The sequence below is a fragment of the Ursus americanus genome, chromosome 11, assembly GCF_024610735.1.
Source record: "Ursus americanus isolate L20-20 chromosome 11, mUrsAme1.1.p, whole genome shotgun sequence".
Lineage (NCBI taxonomy): Eukaryota > Metazoa > Chordata > Mammalia > Carnivora > Ursidae > Ursus > Ursus americanus.
Window position 1 is genome coordinate 41,407,727 of NC_142137.1, and position 22,321 is coordinate 41,430,047.

Consider the following 22,321-nt stretch of genomic DNA (forward strand, 5'->3'; position numbering starts at 1 on the left):
TTCAGGGAATCTCTTAACTGGGTTTATTACAACACAAAATTTTGTGCAAAGTTTAACATACATAGTTCAGATTAGATAATTTAGCATTATTTTGAGGCTGAACGGTATTATATAGAAAGAAAAATCTGCAGCTCCCAAACAGCTAGATTGAATTTAATGATTTTTATAAAATTACATAAGTAAATAATTGGAGAATAAAGCCTCAAAAAGAAATTGGCAGATACAATTTAATTTGGAGTAAGATTATAAATTGGAAATAACTACAGGCTCCAAGGGAAATGTTCTCATTTATTCTGGAGTACATTTAAGCCATATAGTGTGAAAATTTTCTGTGATTCTTTTGAAGGGTGAGGAGATCAGGACTCACTTAGTACTACGGATGAGGATTGCTTTGGCTACTTACTAGTTTATCTTTAAGATTTTGGCCCACAAACAAAATTTATAAATATCAGAGCATAGGCATCAAAAAATGAAACATATTTTGATAAAGTGAGCCTTCTTCATGACTTCTTTAATACTATCTTTTGAAACCATATAAATCGTGATGAACTTCGGTTAAGAAGATGGAAAGGCAAAATTAAGAGAAACTCTCAATGAAATCAAAACAAACAACTTGTCATGCATAAAATGTAAGTGAAAAAGAACTGTTCACTCTTTGCTTCCTTTTCCTCTTTTTTGGAAAAGAGGCAGAATGAGGAGTCTGTAGAACCACCTATTTATTTCTCAGTATTGTCTTGAGAAATATTTATTATCTTGGTTATTTAATTTTTCCATCTGTAATTAGAAATCACAAGGGCTGCCTTGAAGTCTGTTGGAAGAAGTAAACAAGTCAAGGAATCAAACCATCAGATCATAAATGCATGCAGGTGTACAGGGAGGCAGGACACTGGTGTTGGAGCCCACCGTGGTGCCCATCCTTATAACCCTGGCAGTCATACAGACCTCTCTGAGTTTCGGCTTTCTCCCCTCTGCATGAGATTGTTCTGCACGACTTTTATGGTCCTTCCTATTCTAGAATCTTCTCTATTTCTAGACTCCAGCATAGCTACCCATAAGCAGAATTTTTTTTCCCAGAATTTGCCAATCATACACATTGGATTCAAAAGATCATTGCAATATGTATCAGATTTTAAGTCTTTTGATTTTTTTCCCACTGGAACGAAAATTATCCATGATAAGAAAAATTCCTACAGTACCAAATGTTGAGTAGACACTTGCCTGAAAGCTGTCCCCCACCAACTTTTGCTTTTTATTTGTTTTAATTTTTTACTTTTTGAAGCCCATTTTTTGAGAGCATATTCTGGGCTATATTAAACAAGTAAGTCGTAGTCATACATTCTAATAAAGATACTTGCTACTTAAGAAGAAACATGCAGAATTTGAAGCAAAATAATACTATAACAGAAATCGAAGTCTACCTAAACTCATTAAACTAATTTCACATATAAAGGCAAATTTCAGAGGAGTAACCTTTTCTCAAACAAAAATTAATCAGATTGAATAAATGGTTTAAATGGGCAGAGTGGTTATCAGGGTATGAGAAGCTATTTGGGGTTATGTATGGTCAGGTGCAGGAATTCATGCAGGCTTTTAGATTTTATTATGTAGAGATATTTTAGGAGAAGCTCGGCCGAACTATGGACATATTTGATTTTAGACTTCATAAAACTTTCAGCTTTCCTGGAGATTGCTACAGAAAAGAAGGAAAATCAAAATGTTCTCAATGTCCACACATGCCACAGCAGGTGTCTCCATGCCTATTTTATTTGGTAACTTCCAATCAGTGAAGGAGATTCTAATATGAAGTAGTTACTTGTCAGCAAATGTGCCTGAAAATAATTTTAAAAATCTCTGCAGGGAAGCAAATTCTCTTTCTTAAGTCCAGATATTTTCTCAGGATAACATGGGGTTTGGCTGCATCCTCTCTTTAGAGGTAAATCATGCATGAAAATATCTAATCATCTTCATTGTCTATGTAAAAACAAATGAAAGTTAAGGTTAATTTTTGATAAGTGAATTATGCGAACTTAACATATTTTTATATTTGGCTTTGGTCATAAGGCAACATAGAGAACTCGTGCAAGGGTTGTGTGTGCCCACACACACAAGCGCGCGCACACACACACACACACACATGCACAAAAACTCAAGCACTTTTTCTGCCTTGCTCTTATTCCTTTCTGAGGTCAGACTCCTCAGTTGAAATAATATGAGTTTTCCCCCAAAAAGTCTGCTCAGCAAAACTTCTATTAATACAAGTGTTTCCAATCAAACATTTCTGAAATGTTTACAAATGTCTTAAATCCAGCAGTGACGGCATAATGAAGGGTATGTTGTTGGGAAGAAAATGCCCATCCAAAGTAGAAAAACTACCAATTAAAAATCACAATACATAAAAAAATATTTTTGAAGGATAATTTCCATTTACCTGATAGGTTTTTCCATAAAACATTATAAAATATTTTAAAAGAGAAAACAGAATATTTCAATAATCTTTGTTTTAGTTTCTTCGTCTTTACAATCAAGGAGTTGGACTAGATACTAAGTTTTTTTTTCAACTCTAACATTCTATGATTTTAGTCAACATAGGAAGATGTTAAAATGTGTCTCACTGTTTCATTCAAATGGTAATAGAAAAGGTGACTTAAAATTGTATGCCTGATAATATAACCCTTTTATTTTACAGGTAACAAAAGCAAGTCCCAGGGAAGTAACATGACTACCCAATGGTGCCCATCTAAATAGATGGGCTTCGATCAATGTCACTACTTCCAAATCTCTTGAATCATCAAATATTTTGCTTTCTTTTTGTTGTTGTTGTGGTTATTGTTTTATTAAAGACTCCAGATCCCTCTCTGTACCCATGAAAGGTCTGCCTTAGTAATTATGGGATGAGGTCAGGAATCTAATTTTTGAAAAGAAATCCTCAATATTTTGACTTGTAGTTAAAGGTAGGAACCATAGAGCCACATCAGACTACCTGGGATACAGTGATGGCGGGGAGCAGGTATGTTGCCCAATTCTTGGGCAGTCTCTCCATGTAACATAGCAGCACCTTCCCAATGGGTCCATCATTGTATGCCACAGGCTATCACTTTCCTGATTTCCTCCCCACCCTTCTAGATGAAAAGCATATAATATAAGTGACATCACTTGGTGTCTATGTTACTTTTCTCTGATAGGTTTCCTATGGAAAAGGATATTCCTGAAAGAAACAAGAATTAAGAGTGGATCTAAACACCACAGAAATAGAAACAATTATAAGAGAGTATTATGATAAACTATATGCCAACAAACTGGACAACCTAAAAGAAAGGGACAAATTCCTAAAAACATACAACCTACCAAAACTGAAGCAGGAAGAGATAGAAAATTTGAACAGACCAATTACCAAAAAAGAAACTGAATCAGTAACCAGAACACTCCCAACAAACAGAAGTCCAGGACCAGATGGCTTCGCAGGCAAATTCTATCAAACATTTAAAGAAGAGTTTATACCTTTTCTTCTCAAACTATCCCAGAAAAGAGTGGATCTATAGCCCTTACCTATCATCTGTTCCAACTTCATATTCTAGAAGTTTAATTCATCTCAACTCCTATAAACTCTTCTTATTGGAAAGCATGAATCTGTCTATTACCATGCACAAAACAGTCTCGAGCCTTTTAAGGCAGTCTGGGATTTGGAAATCATTTACTTTACCTCAGGTCATGATGTATAATGCAATGAATTTCTCTTAATTGCTAGAATATAATCATAAGAAGAAGGTCTTTGAATACTTGTGTCACAAGACTTTCTTAACCTTTCTGGTAATAAAAGAAAAGCTTAAATAAAATTCGTATCTAATACCAAAGTTGGTTTTATAGAGAGACAGTGGAGAGCAGAGTTGCTTCTAAGATCTTCCATGTAAAATTCCAAGCACCTCAACATTCATACTTCCTTCAGTTCTCAACATAGATCTTATGTGCTCACTGGATGCAGATTGTGGCCAAAATACACACTTCTCTTCCTTATGCTACTCATGGATGCCAAAGTTTAGTTTAAGGCTTTTGTTACATAGCACACTATAAGAAATATATTATAATTCAGTTCTCAATGAAATATCATTCCTAACCTTCCTTGTTAATAAAAAAAAGTGAATTTGTTTTTTACCTACTAATTTTAGGGAAAAGTTAGAAAAAAGAAAAAGGAAATGACTTACCTCTAAATATGCCTTCAAATAAAAGCTATACAATTTAACAAAAAAGTAGAATTCAACATAACTGCATTTCTTTTCATATCCTATTTAAGGATTATTTTTTACTGAAGTTGACAAAATAAGTTCATTTTTAAGTCCTGTTGTTTCTAAGGCAGTCTTATGATATGGCTCTGGGGATCAAGTACACAGTTAAAGCCATAATAGACTACCGAATGATATACAAAAGATTTTGTGAACATTTTATGTTTGCTTTAGAAGCCTTATCTATTAAAGCTGTGACAATTTCATTTATTTAAGAGAGTAAACAAGGAGATCAATGGTATTAGTCCATTCTTACACCGGTTAAGAAACTATTTATGAGTTGCATTTAGAAATCTACGAAATGTTATTAATGTGTATAATTCTTATTTTTCAATGTAGTTGGGGCCAAGAAAGTGGTTAGTTAATATATGTACCTCAAAAGCCTTAAGTGGATACCTATTAAAAGGTATACAAAATATAAATAGTACTGTATATTTTCAAAAATTTTAAATAAACAGAAAGATACATAGGTATACATGTTATAATTTCAAAGTCAACACTAGCACATACGTTTTTCTTATCTAAATACATACTAGGATACTTCCTATTTCAACACATGCATCTACAAACACATGGCCATGCACATAACCTTGCTTTCTGCCGCTTGCAAGAAAGTTAGAATATACAGTATAGTACATTGCTTCAACTTAAATCATATTGGCAAATTAATGAGGATGGCATTAAAAAATTCTGATCTAAGAAATCAAAATACAGGAAGATAATTATTCCATAGATTAAAAACACTGAAGACTGATGGGAAGTTAAGATTTACATTGTTTGTCCCAGGGATCTTGAAAGACAGAGAAGAGACAGGATTGGCTGTAAACACTCGGAATGCTCTGTTTGGCAATTAGGACTTTTGTCATCTAGCAATCCAGGCCAGAGACTCAGACCATCGATGCTGCGGTTCGCAGAGAAATGCTATAGCTGGGGGCAGTTCTCCGCAAGGCAGGGGGCGCTGATGGAGATCTCGAGGCCCATCTGGATGGGAGACGGCGATTTGCTGGTCTAGCAGGTCGGGAAAACCCTCTTCCATGTGAAGATTTCACCGCCATGGATTCCTAAGAGACAGAGGAAGACATCCATCTTAACATACAAGCACCAACAACGGGCTTAACATATATTATGGATCCCAACTACAGGGTTAACATATTAGTATATTTACAAGCCAGTAAAAGCATGGATAACTGAAGAAGGTAATTGTCTAAATTTGTGATCTTGAATCAAAAACAACTCACTTGTAACGAGGAATAAGACATTTGATAATCTGGCAGATCTTTTCACACTGCCAAATTTTAATACAACTGATCTCTTTTTACAACTAATTATGAATTCAGGATTCAAAAGTTTTTGTTAGATAACTTTGATGAGGGAACTACATCTTTCTTAGTGGGATATTAGGGTGTTTTAGTGTTATTAAAAAACAAAAAGATAATTTATAGGAGAAATTGTGCCCCTTTACGTCAAGCTATCGGCACTTCAGAGGTCATAAGCAAAAGGCTCACAGATCACCAAACGACTTATCTGATGCTATCTTTTTCCCCCACCAAGAACCACTATTACTATTTCTCAAAAGTTTCAAAATTATCACTAAAATATTTTAAAATATAACTTCATTGTAATTGCTAATACAGAATCATTATCTATATTGGGCATCATCAGATGACTCAAAACCTTTCCTTCCTGTCCCTTCCTTTTCTTTCATTTCTTTCTTTCTTTCTTTCTTTCTTTCTTTCTTTCTTTCTTTCTTTCTTTCTTTCTATTTTAATGGAAGAAAAACATTCTTAGACCGTTGCAATTAAAAAAAAATTAAAAAGTTTCCACGACACATTTTATACCAGTATTATTATTGACTTTCTTCACAGAGCCTGTGCTCTTTCATCTGAGATGGTAGTGAGGGTGGCCTCTAATTCCATGACAGTAACCTGCAATTTCTTTCTCTCTCTTTAGAATCTTATTTTTTTAGATTTGCTCCTGTGGCAGGGTGGGGGAGGGGATGAAGAACTACTCTTAAGAATCTACAGTAGAGGACCGCTCTCAAACCCTCAACCAATGCAAAAATGTAGCTGATGAATATTTAGCTGGTTCTTTTATATGTGTTTCCATTTGCCATCTGAAGCTTATAGGGCCTCCCAGGTATTTATGGACTCAACTAAAAAAGGGAGAAATACAAAACCAGGATAATTATTTGTACCTTGTACAAACAGGCAATGTTTCTGGTAAAATGGATAAAAACTGGTATTTTTATGGGTTTGAAAGCCACATAAAAATAATTTTTTTACATCAGAAGGAGGCTACCTGCATAGATTAAAACTATATGGCATACACACTACATTTTGCAAAAGTATGATTTTTCGAAATACTAGCTCATTATAACAATCTGTCACCCTGTAACTTTTTGCAAATTACGCATAAAAAGGGATTGTTGGAGAGCTCTGTGTTGTAAATACCAATCTCTTCAACATCTTTTCCTCCTCTAACTAATGAAAACTATATTCTTTTGCAAACAGACTGGAACAAAAAAAGAATAATAGTTTATTTAATATTTTCTAATATGAAAATAACAATTTTCATGTTAGGAATTTACAAATATGAATGACCTTAAAAATTTTTAAGCTCTAATATCATTTTATTTCCATGGACTGCCTTTCTGCTCCACACATAAGAGAACTTTATGAGGCATTATTTTTTGATGTGTTAGACCCACAGTCACATCCGTGTGACTAATTCCCTGAGAAAGAACATGAATCAAATGCTGGGAATGACTGAACCAATCATAGCCAACAACTGAAAAGGGTAAGAAATTATTTTTAAAATATTTCCAATACTCTTTTTAAAATATAAATGCTAAAAGAATAAAATTCTATAAACCAATAAATGCACATTTGGAATGTTTTTTCAAGAAAGAAACTTACAACAAACGTTGGAATCTTCTTGAGATTCTTGAGTCCATTTATTTTACTTATGTTGTCCCATTTCAGAATTTTAAAAAAGTTATAATGTACTATTGCCAGTCTTAAAAACTGTATTTTAAGAAGTTCCTGTTGAGTTACAGTCCTTAGGTTTACACTTATTCACAAATAAAGGGTCAAGAAGTTAAGAAGATGCCAAACCATGTGCCTACATTCTATTTATATAAATGGGCAGTTGACTGAACTCTGAGTCAGGGCTACATATGGACGCAGTTCTACCGACATATGTTAATTGCTTTCTCACCTCTGTTATCTTTCTCCAATCTACTCCTCGCTTCACTTGCTGTGCTCCACACATAGCTGGCTTTTGCTGAAGCTCTTGTTCTAGCGGAAGTACTTCTAAATGCTGACTTAATGCGGGCCCACCGCTGACCGCAGAATTACATCTGGTCCAGTTATCCTGGAAGCATTTAGAGTTTTGCAACGCAGACCCTGTTGATGTCTCATAGGTTTTCAGCAGCTTTTCCACAACACCATAATTTGACCTTGGATCAGCTGATCTTGGCCGGCCAGACAAATTACTGGGTCTCCAGTCATGCTCTTGGAGCATACTCCGATAACTGCTGGGGCTCATGTGTTCCTGCATTTGTCTGAGGAGGCCTGTTGTGGGTATTTTGGTGGGATTGTCAGGCACCTTTTCTCTGCGCACAGGCACGTGGGCACTGGTTTTCAGAATATCAGACGCACTGTCATTTTCTGATATGTTATCTGTATGCGGAATTAAGGTATCACAGGGCTTAAGATCTTCAGATGATTCTGAATAGCTTTGGTTTTGCTGTATTGCCCGACAATTTCTATCTGTTCTAAATACAATTCTGTTAAATTCATCCGTCTTTGCTGCCAGTTTCTCATTCCTAGTTGTCCTCTTAACGCCACAACTGAAACTTTTAAGTGGGCCGCTGCTCTCTGTCACGGAGGAGCTATAGTCACTGCTTATATGAAGATCGGGGCGAGACTTAGTAGGGTGATCTGGAAACTCTTCACACTGCGGCTGACTGGGAGTTGCGCAGGTTTTCCGAAACCACGATGGAGAGGGACTACTTTTTGCACTGATCCCAGTGTCATATGACCACATGCTAAGTCCGGTGTTTTCATTACATGGGGGCTTGTTATCTATTTTGGCTTTGGGCGCCAACGAAGGAAACATGATACCATCTTTCAAAGTCTTCCCTTCATTTAGACACAGCATAGGCATCTCATTGTGCCTCGAAAGGCAATGAGGACTGCAGTTCTTGTCACCCTGATCCTCCTGGGCCACCTGGCTGTTGTGGTTTAAACCTTCCTTCAAACTTTCATGAGCTTGTTCAGAATATGAGCTGGGAAAATTTCGAGATGTGCTTCTTGGAGGCGGAAGTGGTGGAATTTCATTTCTTTGCAGATCAATTGTATCAAGTTCATGTTTTTTCATAGAATTACTTTGGAGCACGCTGGTGCTTAGATCCTTTCTATTTTTCTGTGTTTCTTTTTCTAAATTGATGGGAAGAATGCCCTGGCCATCCTTGCTCATGTGGTCTCTGTGAGGCATATTAATCACATTTGGCATTTCCTGAAGAAAAGAATCTGACTTCATCCTAAACAATTATAAAACACGATACATTGGTGATGATTTTATTTAGGACAAGTTCTCAAAAGAAACCATGGCTTAAGCAATGAATTTCTACAATAAGAAAAGGACTCCCAACTTCCTCAAATAGCATTTTCATATCAATTCTCTAGTCAAAACCTCCAAGTCCTTCTTCCTGTAGGATAAAGCCCACTTCTCAGTGTTGCATTCATGGTCTACATGCTCTGACCCACACTATCTTTCCATTATATTCTTACACCCACACTAGACTGTGTGGTGTCTTGGATGTCTGCTTATTGGCATTCCCATTTCTACAGGTTCTCTCCTACCATTTCCTCACCTCTACTCTACCTACTGAATTCCTACTCATTATGTCATGGCAGTTCAACTTCCTTCTCTTGAATTTGAAATGACATTCTAAGGTAAGAAATGAGACAGAAATCTGAATACAAGCTCAGTGAAACATGAGTAATACCAAATGGAAGGTGTCATTTGGGCTTAAAACAAAAGTAAGAATTTTTGGGGGATGAGTAAAAGACATATAGGCAAAGTGATTCACAAAAAAAATAGTGTGGCTCTTAAAAGAATAGAGAGTACTTTGACATGGCTGGACCATAAAGCAGAGTGGGGAGAATGACAGAAACATTCGGTTAAATTGTAATGTATTTGAATTACATACTAAGGATTTTGAAATTTTTTCTAAAGTGTATGGAGTAGTAAGGAAAACTTTATACCAGGTGTGGTTTGTAAAAGAAAATTGGCAAATTAACTTTTGGCAAGAAATTGTAATTGGCAAGAAAAGTAAACTTTTCTAAGTTTAATCAAAACAAAAACCCTAAATAAAGCAACAATATAAATTCACAAGTTAAATTGATCATACTGATAAATATAAATCATCTTTATCATAGTCATATAAATATAAATCATCTTTATCATATTTATATAAATATAAATCATATTCAGCTTGTAAAATGTTACAAGATAGAATACAATAAAGTATAGATAAATACTCAATAATAGAGAATGGTAGGAAAAGAAAAATGGGCAGTTGGAGGGGGAAATTATGTATAAAATACGGTTGAATAAGGAAGTCTATTGTAAGTCAATACAAAAATTCTTTCTGAGCTTCCTAAGAGCTAAAGAGAAATAAGGGTACACACTGCTGCTGTTTCTAAGAGGAACATACTCCCTCACTAGGAGATAAATGTTGAACCTAGAGCAGTCCATCTTTACCTACCTTGTAGAGAATTCCAATTTATTTTTAGTTTTTAATTTGGTGAAAACTTACTTTTACAATTATATAGGTGCTTCTAAACTGAAACAACATTTTAAAATATCATTGTATGTATGTGCAAACGTATTTACAATATGTTATTCTGAGAATTATCTATGCTTCCATTATATACATAAAATATGTAGAGAAATAAACGACTCTTAGGTACAAAATACTTCAGTAGAACATCATTATATAATGAAAACTCCACATTGTTAAATTTTAAGATACATTGAACTGGATTAGCCCTGCTGTGTACTCGTCCACTGGCCAAACACTCAAAATGAAAAAGAACTCCACTAGAAGGTACTTGTTACTTTATTCTGGAGAGTGTACCTTAACCACACACAAAAAGAGGACGGTATTCCTCACAAATGATGGAGAGAATGAGATTTGGTTGAAGAATTAGTAAGCAGGGAAATATTCAATTAAAGTCTTTCTCTCCTATCTAAGATAACAGATTTTAATAACTCATTGTTATTGGCACTAACCAAGGATAAAGAGGAGGCAGTTTGGATTCATTCACTGAAAATAATACTTCTCTTGATTTTCTGATATAAAATAATCATAGATGTACCAGCCCACCTTCTGTGGTTAGACCGCTTTCGGATTTCCTCTTGAAAGCTGCATAATTCTTCACTAACTTTGGCAAGTTCTTCAAGAGCCTTTGTACGTAGAAGCAACAACATGTTAGCACTTTGAAATGTAAATATTTCTTTAGAAACAGTTCTAGGCCAACCGCAATCTTACTTACCAAGTTGAGGGCCCCAGAGCAGCTCCTGCTCTCTTCCCTCGAAGTCCTCAGACCAGGGCAGGCCTCACATTCTTTTTGGTTATTTGTGGCCAAAGGATCCGTAAACCCTACTTTCGATTTTTTTGTTGCTTTTGGTTCTTTACACATTTGATTTCCTTCACAGAGTAAGCTTTGCTCTGTGTTATTTTCTTTTTCCCGACCATCCCTGTGATTCATCCCTGTAAATTCACATCGTCCTGAATTGGGGTAATTTGGAGAAGATTCCAGCACTTGATCTTGAATTGCTTTCTCGCGATCATGACTGATGATCTTGGCACGTTCATTCATGTTGATTTTCCTCCGAAGCTTTACTTCATGGCAAAGCTGCAAAGAAAACAAAGATAACACTTTTTCTCCCCCTAACTTACTTTGCCAATATTTCTGATACTAAGCACACTGTTTGGAGTTCTCTTGGCCATATCATGATGCACTAACTACCCTGGGGTATTAATGCTCATACCTCTGCTAGTGCTTCTAAAATCTGATCAGCCGGAACAACTCTGCTGAGCCATAAGGACTGCGCTTAAGTAGGTCAAACTATGGATGGTTATTTCTATACCTCTGTGTAGAAATCAAATTCATTCAAAACCAAAATAAGCCTGCTTCTGTAGAAACATGTCACGATGATGCAGAAGCACTGTTATCAAGTTGGAATGTCCTGAATCAATTACTGGTCATGCTCTCTAATGACTTTCAGAGAAAAGCAAGAGTTTAACTGACATTCAAGTGATGTTTAAACAAATACATGATTCCACTTGCATGCCCACATTGAAGTGTCTCAATAGATGACAATATCATACAGTAGGCCGGTTCACTCCACTCCCCAAGTGGACATTGTGCAACCAAAGGATGTTTCCTTTGGAAGTTAGGTTGGTGTTACTGAGGTATGGCTAGGTATTACTGAAATTTTTTTTTTAAGAACAGATTTTTTTTCAAAAAGGATTTCTCATACTGATTAAAACAAATGTGACCCTGTCCTATGTGATATTAGACTCTAAGGCTTCCATCATCTATTAGTCTATGTGAATAGACTTAGTCTATGTTTAGTCTAATAGAATTAGTCTATGTTAACGTGGATCCCAAATTATTTCTTGATGAGATCTTAGTTTAACCTGCAGGCACTCACACAACTCACCCCTAAATAGAGGAAGTAAGCGGCCTTTCTTTTTAGGCTTGAGCTGTGGGAAAGCTTGGCAAATTTCAAAGGAGTCTGTCGGATAACTATTAAAGCAAATGACTAGATTTTACGGCCACAACCTATATTTACACCACATCTATTATTCAAGGAGTATAATAACAGATTTATTGCTGTTCAATATTTACCCAAATCTCAGAGAGAAGCACTATGCATAGTTGGTGCCTGAAGTATATACAGTATGTATATTTCTAGAGATACTTACATATCTATCATTGGATGATCTCAGGATAGCATCCAGTTACAACCGTGGACCAATTGTTTGGGTCCTCATAAAATTACTTATTCTGAGCTACTGTGGGCATTATGATTTGGGCTGACCTTGAGAGATATTATATGAAGCCACCCTCAAAAATTCATGTTAAATATAAGGATGCTGCTGGTGACACTGTCCTCTTTTTAAGGAGCTATGGGGGAAAATAAAATTGCCTTATTTTCGAAATCAGGGACAAAAGTGCTATTCCTGGGAAACAGGTTTGCCTTTGTCTTCTGAATATTGAGAAATACACATCCGCTAATTTTTATGTTAGTTACTAGAAAGATAGACCTGCTGCATCCAATTCACATAAGGTCCTTCCTTGTGTCTTCACGTCATCTTTTCTGTTTGTTGTTTTGAAATACCTTACCTTATGTAAAATTTTACATACCACCTTAAATTCTCTTGGGATTTAAGTGAGGTATGGATAAGCAAATACTATGCTATTGATAGAAAACCAATTTGTTTTGTATAAGAAAATCTGTGTTACTTCACACCCAGCACTTGTTTATGGTTCTCTGATCATTTGAACAAAGGTGACAAGCAGAAAAGATTGCAATGTGATTAAAAAAAAAAAAAAAAAGAATTCCCAGGAACCTAAGAACTCCATCTATGGTTTCTATCTGGATTATCCCAGGTTCCAAATACTTCCAGGTTTTAGCGTACTTCTGGGCTTTGCAGTAGCAAATGCAATGATTGTGGATAGTGGCTGAACAAGGAATCATTAACATCTTAACCCTCAACCCTGGATCCTCTCACTGGGAAATATCTCTTGCAAACAAGTCACATGGGAACATTTGGGAATCCACAATTCTCTAGTACATGGCTTAATAACTTGTGTCTGAGTTAACATACACAACTTAGTGATATATGTTAAACAAATACAGTCTATTATGCTTGTGGCATGTTATAATTTTTTCAAGTGGTGTTGTGTAATTTTAGTTTAAAAAAATGTCTTGATTCTCTGTGACATGTGAGGATACTTTCCTCCTGTTTTCCTCAAATTTTCCTACCCTTGTTTGTAGCCTATAAGACGGGCATTTAATTATAGGCTACAAAGCTGGGAGTACAAAAGAAATATGTATTAGAATGATAAGGGGAGCACAATACTAGGATTCAGGTATGAAAGAGGACCAGCTATGGGTATTCTGCGTAAGCACATTATCCAAACATACTCCCAATAATGGAGCGGTATATTATAAGCCATACATAGCACCATGGCTACTATCCAAGAGGAAGAAAAAATATTACAGCCCTCTATCTCCTTGATGCAGAAAGAACAGTATTTCTACAAACTATCATCCTATGTTTAAAATACATTTAATGCCTGCTAATGGAAAAGGTTAATATTTACCATAGACAGAATCTACAGAGTTGTTAGAATAATTATTTGACAATAAAATATCTAACCGGACGACAGATTATTTTAGCCACATGGTTTAACAATTGGCTAGTCTAATCCTGACTCCTTTAATTTTTTTTGCTTGGATACTAGAATTATCTGGCCTTCCAAACCTTTGGGAAACAATGACCCATGACTTCAGGTTTCTGTTTGGAGTTTTGGATTCTGATGTGACTTAGACATTTCCTTGTTGATCCGCCCTTAGTCTTTGGGTTAAGGAGTTAAGAGAATAAGCAAAACACATTTTCCAAACTACAGATGTATGAGCCCTGGATTCTCGTTTCAGTCGAACCATACACTACAAGCCTGCCTTCCCAGCTCTGCTACAGGAACAGTTCAATAGTTATTCTTTGAAATTTTTCCTCGTAGCGTGTTGATTTATATTTTATTCACAACCAATTACACGGCTGTTAATAAGAAAAATATTTACACTATAAACATATAAAGCACCAGCTTTGATTGCCTGTGAATAAAGGCCAAGGAGTCTGTTAAAAGAATCACTTTGGCAATGTGCACAAGCCACATGACAGCACGGATGTCACCAGAAGAAAGCAAGATAAGTAGAAATAATTTTCAGTTGAAACCAGCTCAAAAATACATCAATGTAAATACTTAAAGGAAATATTCCAGGGCCAACGGGGAGGGATGGTTAATGGGAATAAAATGACTATTTGTATCAGGGTCATGGCACGTTGTTTTTCATAACCCCTTTCCTAAAATGTGCCAATAAATGTGGTACAATCTGCCAGAATAAATATCATGTCCACCGTCACTTTGAAAAATGACACTCCTTTGGACTATACTGAACGATCTAATATGTGATTTCCTTTAGTCGACATGATTCATAAATTGCTTCAGGAAAAATCTGTATTTTAATGCCCGATTGTAATTTTGCTAATAGATGTTCCACCAATTATGTTTTTCTTACATTTTCCTCCTGGACCTTGTGCTTGAACACTCATGCAAAATTAAAAAAAAAACAAAACTCACTTTTGATACCAAGGCACTTTAGTCAGAAAATACTATATTGCTACCCTTTAGTATGATGTTTTAAGTTTCAATTTTCATGCGGGGTTATTAAAAAAAAAAAAAAGCCTAGTCCCTTCAATACCACTGGATAAGGTTCTGCTATTTTTGGTCTAGTAAATGGCATTGAGACACGATACGTATCTCTTAGGTAGAATACGGAAAGCAGAAATAGTTTCCAATACAACACAACAGGATTTTCATTCTGAGCTTTCAGTTTCAGTGTATTCAAAACAAATCAGTTTGTACCTCTTCTATCTTCTTCTGCATGATTTTCCATTGACTCTCCCATTCCTTCCTTTCATTGTCAAACTGGTCCAGTAATTCCATCTTTTCCTTGTGCCAGTTAGCCTCTGTGTTCTCCCATTGCTTATGCAGGTCCATGGCAACCGTGTGAGTGTTAGTGAAGGGGTATTTCTGCTTGTCTCTGCCTTCTTAACTGTTTCTTCGAAGCTTGGAGTTGTTTTATTTGAAGCAGTCTAACTTGCCTTTAAAATAAAGCCTAATATAAACATAAGGAGAAAGAGTTCCAAATCCGTTGGCTTTTTGGAAACATGTTATCATTTTGTTAAGAGCCATCGACATAAACAAAACTATAGGAAAACCGTACTTAAAAGAAGAGAGGAGATGATTAACAATCTGCTTAAGAACAACTAGCACAGTTGGGACACACAACCACACTGACATTTGATCTCCTCCCAGGTCTTGATCTCAGGGCTGTGAGCTCAAGCCCTGCACTGGGCTCCATGGTGGGCACGGACCCTACTTAATTAATTAAAAAAAAAAAAGAACTAACACAATCAAAAAGTAAGTATTGCCCAAAGAGTTCTTTTCTCCTTTCTCAAATGGGTTTTTCCTCCTTTCTGAAACCAGACAGCAAAATTAGAGTTAAATGCATATGTGAGATATAAGCATTCCTTTGACCAACCACCTAATCTGAAGATGGAATTTTTGTGTGACTATCTAAGAGGAGAAGTATGAAATTCCACTGTATGGTCCTAGCTATACAATCGCGGTAGATTCTGCTGCGACAGAATTACTCCTGTTTTGATGCAACCAGACTGTGTGTTTCTGTGAACTGAAGCTCTGAAGCAGTGTAGGACCACAGTCTCCATTTTATGTTCAGAGCTGCAAGCCCAGGCCAAACGCGATGACTGTATCAATAAGACCGCTGGGTTGGTAGTCAGTCTGAGACTGATGTAGCAGCAAAAAACCAAACTAAGTCCTAAAAATAGTTTCATTATTTTAGTTCATCAAATAAAATGTGAAGGCAGCAAAGCCATCCTGGGAACCACATGCTAAAACTCGCCCGTTCTCTCTTTTTCTTCTAATGGACCATAGACCAGAATCTGTTAGGCTGTTGAGTACAGAGCACTGCAGAAAACACTTCGCTCCCTTGCAAGCAGCAATATCCTTGATCACACTAAGCAGTGACTGAAATAATTAGCTTTCTAGTATTTAGAGTATGCGTATTTAGGGTTTGAAGGTGCCATTTATTTATTTATTTATTTATTTATTTAATATTTATTTTTTTTTTTAGATGGTGTATGCGTGTGGTTGGTGGGGACAGAGGGAGAGAGAGAATCTTAAGCAGTCTCCACTCCCAGCATGGAGCCCAACGCAGGGTTCAGTCTCACGACTCTGAGATCATGACCTGAGCTGAAATCAACAGTTGGACGCTCAACAGACTGAGCCACCCAGGCGCCCCTGAAAATGCAACTTAAAATACCAGATTGGTATCACTAAGTCATCTAAAATTTCTGCGGTTTAGTTTATTTACATTCAAATGGAGGCTACTTAAAGGGTTACAAAGATTAAATGGCATATGGTATGCAAAATAATTTGAGAAATTTAAACATTTTCCCTAGTTTTTCCTTTGAAAAATCTTGGTCTGACTTTTACCAAAAATAATTTCTATTAAGAAGGTCATATGGGGCACCTGGCTGGCTTGGTCGGTGGAGTGTGTGACTCTTGATCTCAGGGTCGTGAGTTCAAGCCCCACGTTGGGTATAAAGCCTACTTTAAAAAAAAAAAGAACAAAAGACGGACTGATATTTTTTAGTGGGTGGGAAAGAATATTGAAAATACTTGAATCACCATCGAAGATAATTATGTCTATTGGAAGTCTAGCTCTTCAGTTTTCTAGGCCATGACCGAAATGGGTTAATTTACCAGGTGGCAGCTAATGCTGATTATGAGCACAGTGCCCCCCCACGCCAATAGCTGCTTGGGTGCTGGAGCTGTGGGGTGAAGCTGACGTAACTGTGCAGGCAAACCCCATTCTGCAGGGGCAGAAGATGGCCCCCTATTTCGGGTCCCAAATGTAAGATAAACATTGAAGACGAATTTCGCTTTTATCAGACTGTTCTGAACATGCATATCCAAGGTGCAAACTGCTCCAAACATATTTTTTGAGCTGCAATCTATCAAAGAATTACAATAGACTAATAAGGCTAAAGAAAATGTTAGGGCTATATGCGGGGCTCCACCTTCAAAAACAGCCTATAAATACTGGGATCTACACATTGTTATTCTCTCAAGTAATTTGCTACAGACCCCGTGGTCATTTTTACCTACTTCTTTGACAGTCATAATACTGTGACTAATTGAGTCAAGAAAAGAAATAATTTCAGATTTGAGAATGCTCTCATGTCTCATTTTGTCCACTTAGCCATGCTCTTTTTCTAGTCTCATTTTCCATCTTCTCTGTCCATCCTTCTGTCCTTTTGCTACCTTCCCTGCTGTGAGCCGGTGACCAGTGACCACAGCACCTGCCATAGCCAAAGCAAGTTGCCTAAAATAAATACGTCAATGAAGACCTAACAAAATGAAGGAAGTAAAGAATATATGCTATTTTGGTTTTTGTTTTGTTTTGGTAGATCTGTCATTAATTTTGATTACCTAGTAATCTTTTAAGTTCATCTAATAACTATTCACAGGAAATGCAGACAGTGCCTATTTCTTGACTGGGAGACTGCTTTAAAACTGTATGTAATTAACTGTGAGCTGAAACTGTCTTGCTTACTAACTGGTACTTAACACTGGGACTTCTTGGGGAGAGTGGAGTGGTTTAAGATCTCAAGAGGTAGTGGCAAAGGTAACCAAGAAAATTACAGAAAGGGAGCAGACTCATTTCAAGCTACCTGGAAAAGAGGTGCTCTGACAGTCCATGTTTCATCCTGTTTCTAAGCGCTGGAAATACTCAAAAATCATCATAAAGTTTCTCCTACAGTTACATACCAAATAGCTTCAATCAATCTTCCTTCCTTCCTTCCTTCCTTCCTTTCTTCTTTCTTTCTTTCTTTCTTTCTTTCTTTCTTTCTTTCTTTCTTTCTTTCTTTCTTTCTTTCTCCCTCTCTCCCTCTCTCTCCCTCCCTCCCTCTTTTCCTTCCTTTTTTAAAACTATCTTTTTACAAAATATATTTATTTATTTGAGAGAAAAAGAGAGAGAGAGAGAGAGAACAGGAGTGGGGGCGGGGGAGAAGGAGAAGCAGGCCCCCTGCTGAGATCCCAAGACCCTGAGATCAAGGCCTGAGCTGAAGGCAGGGGCTTACCCGCTTAATTGACTGAGCCATCCAGAGGCCCCTCCAGTTTTTCTTCCTATTGCTAACTCTTCTTGAACCACTTCCAGACCAGGGTTAAAAGGAATAGGATTCTTCCTTTTTTTTTTAAACCTACTCGAAGATCATCCAGGAAAACTCTAACTCAGGCTTGCTCCTTGTAACAGCACTATACACGAACCCAGGTAATGTTCCCAAAGCAGACAGAATCGTGCACTGAACTGCAAAGAGCCAAACTCATCACTTACTATGGATCAGAGCCAATCTACAGAGCTTCCCCGTTCCAGGGCCAGAGCAGTATCTAGTGCCAGGAAATGTAATGCTTATGGATCAGAAACAAGCCTTTGAAAGAAAATTCCTGTAGAGCAATAACCGTGCCAATTTTTGTGGGAGGATTTATGTTCCCTTCCTAGCAACTCTGTTGTGCCATAAATGTCAAGTGTAATATGACTGAATGTATTGCTTTCTCCTCTAGAAATAAAACGGGGTCCATAGAGTAGTCGTGAGGATGACACGAACAAAAGAGAGAGAATGCTTAATAAAAGAGCCTCACATGGTTTTGAATCATAGCGGGTGCTCAGTAAATGCCTGTTTCTTAGTTTCTTCTTTCTGTCCTTCCTTCTTTTTCTTTTCCTCCCTCCCTCCTTCCTTGCCTTCATTTTTCCTTCTTTATGTTTTCTTTCTCTGGAATTAAACTGATGATTTTCATCTTTATTTAATTAGAAAATTAATAGAAGCAAACCTAATTTTGCACACTCTCGCATTTTCAATGACTTTCTTTTGCCCTCCGTATTTTTCAAGGATTTTAAGAATACATGGCAAGTTGAACATTTAGGCAATTTTTTTATTGTTAATAAAAATCTGAATAGACGAATCTTACATAAAACTGCTTTTATTATAATTCTTCTTAAATATTAAAAAAATCCAACTAATGGGATTGTAGGGACATAATGTTGTATAATGAGAAATTATGGAGTAAAGTGGTTCGGCAGATTCTGAAAGTCAGTTTCACTGCTGTCTACTGAGGCAGATACAAACGTGCTCTTTGTTCCTAGCTGTCACTCTTTTCGCCCACAGATACTGGCATCTATGTGGGAGAGAAGGAAGGATTTTTGCTATCTGCATCCCTCCCTGTGTCTCTAACTCTGTATCATTTCACTTCGTGCAGAATTTCATTCAGGATACAAATTTATTAGAGCAAATGTAAAGGGGTCGAGTGAACTGCATCACTTAGTCACGCACGTGCTCTCCCCTCAACGACGCTAAGGTAGGATTACGCAACCCATGTAACCTGCTTCTGCGCCCCAGAAGCCAGAATCGCTGGGTTGTGAGTGGGTTGCCTAAACATGGCGATGGGAGGGAAATAGTTCTGCTTATCTTCTGCCCTACTAGCAAGCAGCATTTAAGAGCAACTCAGGTGTCTCACAATAAATTAATTTCTCAAATTAGCCTCAATTTGGTCATGGTAACACTTCTTTGAGGAGTGCTCCATTCTTCCTGCACTTCGGTCATTACCATTTTAATCACCACCCCCCACTATTGGAAACTAGACATCAGCTAAACAAATGAAACAGTGTTACGGGAGCTGACTCTATGGCTACTTCTCTCTTCTGAGGTTTTTGTTCTGAGTATTTGTTTCTTGCTCTCCTATTTATCCTTTTTCTAAACATGCTACTTTTCATATAATCAAAGATCTTTCATTTGTAGGAGGTTACAAAGGAATGCAGGAATCCTACACATGGTAGATATAGTCCATCTCACAATTCCTAGAAGAATCATTGGCCCCAGAGATGGTTTGCTTCTCTTTAACCTTGAGGAATTAGGAATCCACATGCCCACACCCACGAGCCTTATGCTCCATTAGCCTCTAAGACTCTCTAGCCCTTTCTCCACTTGGCATCATTTCAACTAATTAACAGATCTTATTCCTCCACTATTGTTTCACTAGCAAGTGCATCTTTCAAAGACAACCATGATTTGATTTCATGCAGTGCAAAAAGTATTTTTTCATTGCTATTTCTTGTTATTTCACCATGTTCCTCATGCTCTAAAAAGGCCAAAGCAATACTACTACATGCAATTTTGAAGAAATCCTTTTTGCCTTCTCATTTGATTATCTTCTCCTTCCTTGTTTTCCTCCATTTATACACTCACACTAGAAAACATCCAAGATTAAAAAAAAAAGGAAAGAAAGAAAAGAAAATTTCCAAGATAGAGACGCACTGATTTTACTTCTCTTAACTTAGAAAACCTTTGAAAGAAACTTCTGGCTTGGGTAAATAAGTATCTAAAATTAATCAACTTAAACAACAGAAGATGTAGTGGTAAGGTTCCTGCTAACCGCAGATTAACCGGTTATGAATGGCACGCACTTTTACTCAAATTACAGAAACACTAGCCATGGAGTGAGCAAACCATCATCTTGAATGAACTACATTTACTTTTCATTGAAATCTTCAAATACCAACAATCTCAAGGGATGTGAACTTTACTCTGTAAATGTAAACAGTCTTCATCCTAATAAAAAATCGCATTCTAATAAAGACATTTAGTGAAATCCCACAGTAGGCAAAGTGCTGCTCGAAGGACTGAGAAGCAGTGTTTGAAAAACACAGTGTCGGAGGGGGGATGTCACTGTCAGTCCCGAGCTGAGAAATCCACTCACAGCAGCTGAACCTTCTCCTCCCTGGGAGTCAGTAAAATCCGCTATGCACCCCGCCCACTGTGTTTTCAGCCCAGACACAGACACTGAAAGAGGCAGAGGTTGAATTAACCCTCCACTTGAACAGTGCCCGTCATCTAAACCACGTCAGCAGCAGCCCCTCTCTATTTTGCCACAATGAGTCACTTGATTTCAAGCTGCTAGAAAGAAACATACCTTTTTGCTCTGGGGAGAAATCCTAGGGATGTTCCACCACTGGTCAATCTAGCAATGGAAGGATGGCTAGTTTCTTTTTGTTTTTGTTTTTTAAAGACGAAAGTCTCGGCTCGGTGAATCTTGCTTCTTTGCAAGAAATGGGAATGCAAAATCCGTCCAACCATTCAACAGAGAGGTACTGACAAGTCCTTTTGAAACTTTCACCCCTTTCACAAATCAAAAAGCTGCTCAGCTCAGTGTCACAGCAGCAGCTGAGACTACTGTGACGTCAGTTACTTGGAGGCGGCCTTCAAGCCACTCTTCCAACCAGAGCTCTGTAACTTTAGAGCCGCTCATACTCTGGGTAAACAACTCCAGGTCCAGGACATTTTTAGCTTTTATAATGGAGCCCAGTATTTTCAAACTTGCCAAAAGAGCTGGTGTTAATATCACACAATGACAATGGCCAATTTTAGATTTCATTTGGAAAAGTCAACTCGTTTTTTATAGGCAAGAATTATCTCCTTGTATACCTCTCTCTTTCCCCTTTTCAGCTGGAGTCAGAAAGCACTCTTCAGTGCCTTGGCAGGCAGGTGTCTGCATGTGGCAGAACAACATGGGTAGCAGTCTCCAGAGATTTGTGAAAACGTATCAAACTTCTGTCTTTAAATAAAGTAGAAGTGGGGCATAGAGAAAGACGAACCTCACACGCTTTGTGGTTCTATGACAGCTTGCTGTCTGTATCGACAGTGTTAGTGATGTCTTTCCGCCAGAGGAAGTCAGAGACCATGGAAAAGAATGATATTTATCATGGGAGGAAAATAACAAAAACAACAACGACATGCCCATGTGCTCGCTTTCGGTGAGGTATACCACAGCCCAAGTATATGGAGAGGCTCTCTAGACCGTGGCCAAATCGATCTATCCTGGAAACGCCAGAAGGGTTACCTCCCCAGCAGCATTTCCAGGCTGTGCGTGAACTCGTACATCCATGCCTCTGTTCGCGTTCAGTTTAACTGAGATATAAGAAAGTGTCTAAAACAATTTTGTGTGTATTTCAGCAAATAAGCCAGTTAAAGGCTTAAACACTAAGGTCTTACCCTCAAGTCGGAAGAATTTCCTGTGTGGCCATTAAACCATCACATA

At 37.3% G+C, this 22,321-nt stretch overlaps 2 protein-coding genes across 3 annotated transcripts in view; both read right to left on the reverse strand.

The window, feature by feature from the left end:
- Window positions 1-268: 268 nt before the first annotated feature.
- KIAA0408 (KIAA0408 ortholog) lies at window positions 269-21,833 on the reverse strand. Of its 2 annotated transcripts, none has more exons than XM_045805585.2 (5): window positions 21,197-21,833; window positions 10,841-11,203; window positions 10,672-10,751; window positions 7,494-8,820; window positions 269-5,338 (listed from the first exon to the last, which is right to left on the reverse strand). In XM_045805585.2, exons 2-5 carry the CDS (start codon window positions 11,165-11,167, stop codon window positions 5,165-5,167), a joined length of 1,908 nt encoding a protein of 635 aa, XP_045661541.1. In that variant the 5' UTR covers window positions 11,168-11,203; window positions 21,197-21,833; the 3' UTR covers window positions 269-5,164. The 2 variants fall into 2 exon arrangements, with proteins under 2 accessions (XP_045661541.1, XP_045661540.1); XM_045805584.2 differs by lacking the exon at window positions 21,197-21,833 and adding an exon at window positions 15,008-15,149.
- The window catches only part of MTCL3 (MTCL family member 3), a 55,283-nt gene continuing 48,113 nt past the window's right edge, over window positions 15,152-22,321 (reverse strand). Inside the window, exon 7 of the mRNA XM_087865473.1 lies at window positions 15,152-15,260. The gene's annotated coding sequence lies outside the window, so the exon portion shown is untranslated. The remainder of the gene's footprint in view (window positions 15,261-22,321) is intronic.

Coding starts and splice junctions, on each gene's coding strand:
- KIAA0408 (XM_045805584.2), bottom strand. CDS start 15,142: ATGGACCTGCATAAGCAATGGGAGAACACAGAGGCTAACTGGCACAAG. Junction 10,752..10,840: donor GCTCTGGGGCCCTCAACTTG/GTAAGTAAGATT, acceptor CTACGTACAAAG/GCTCTTGAAGAACTTGCCAA. Junction 5,339..7,493: donor ATTGGAGAAAGATAACAGAG/GTGAGAAAGCAA, acceptor TCTGTCTCTTAG/GAATCCATGGCGGTGAAATC.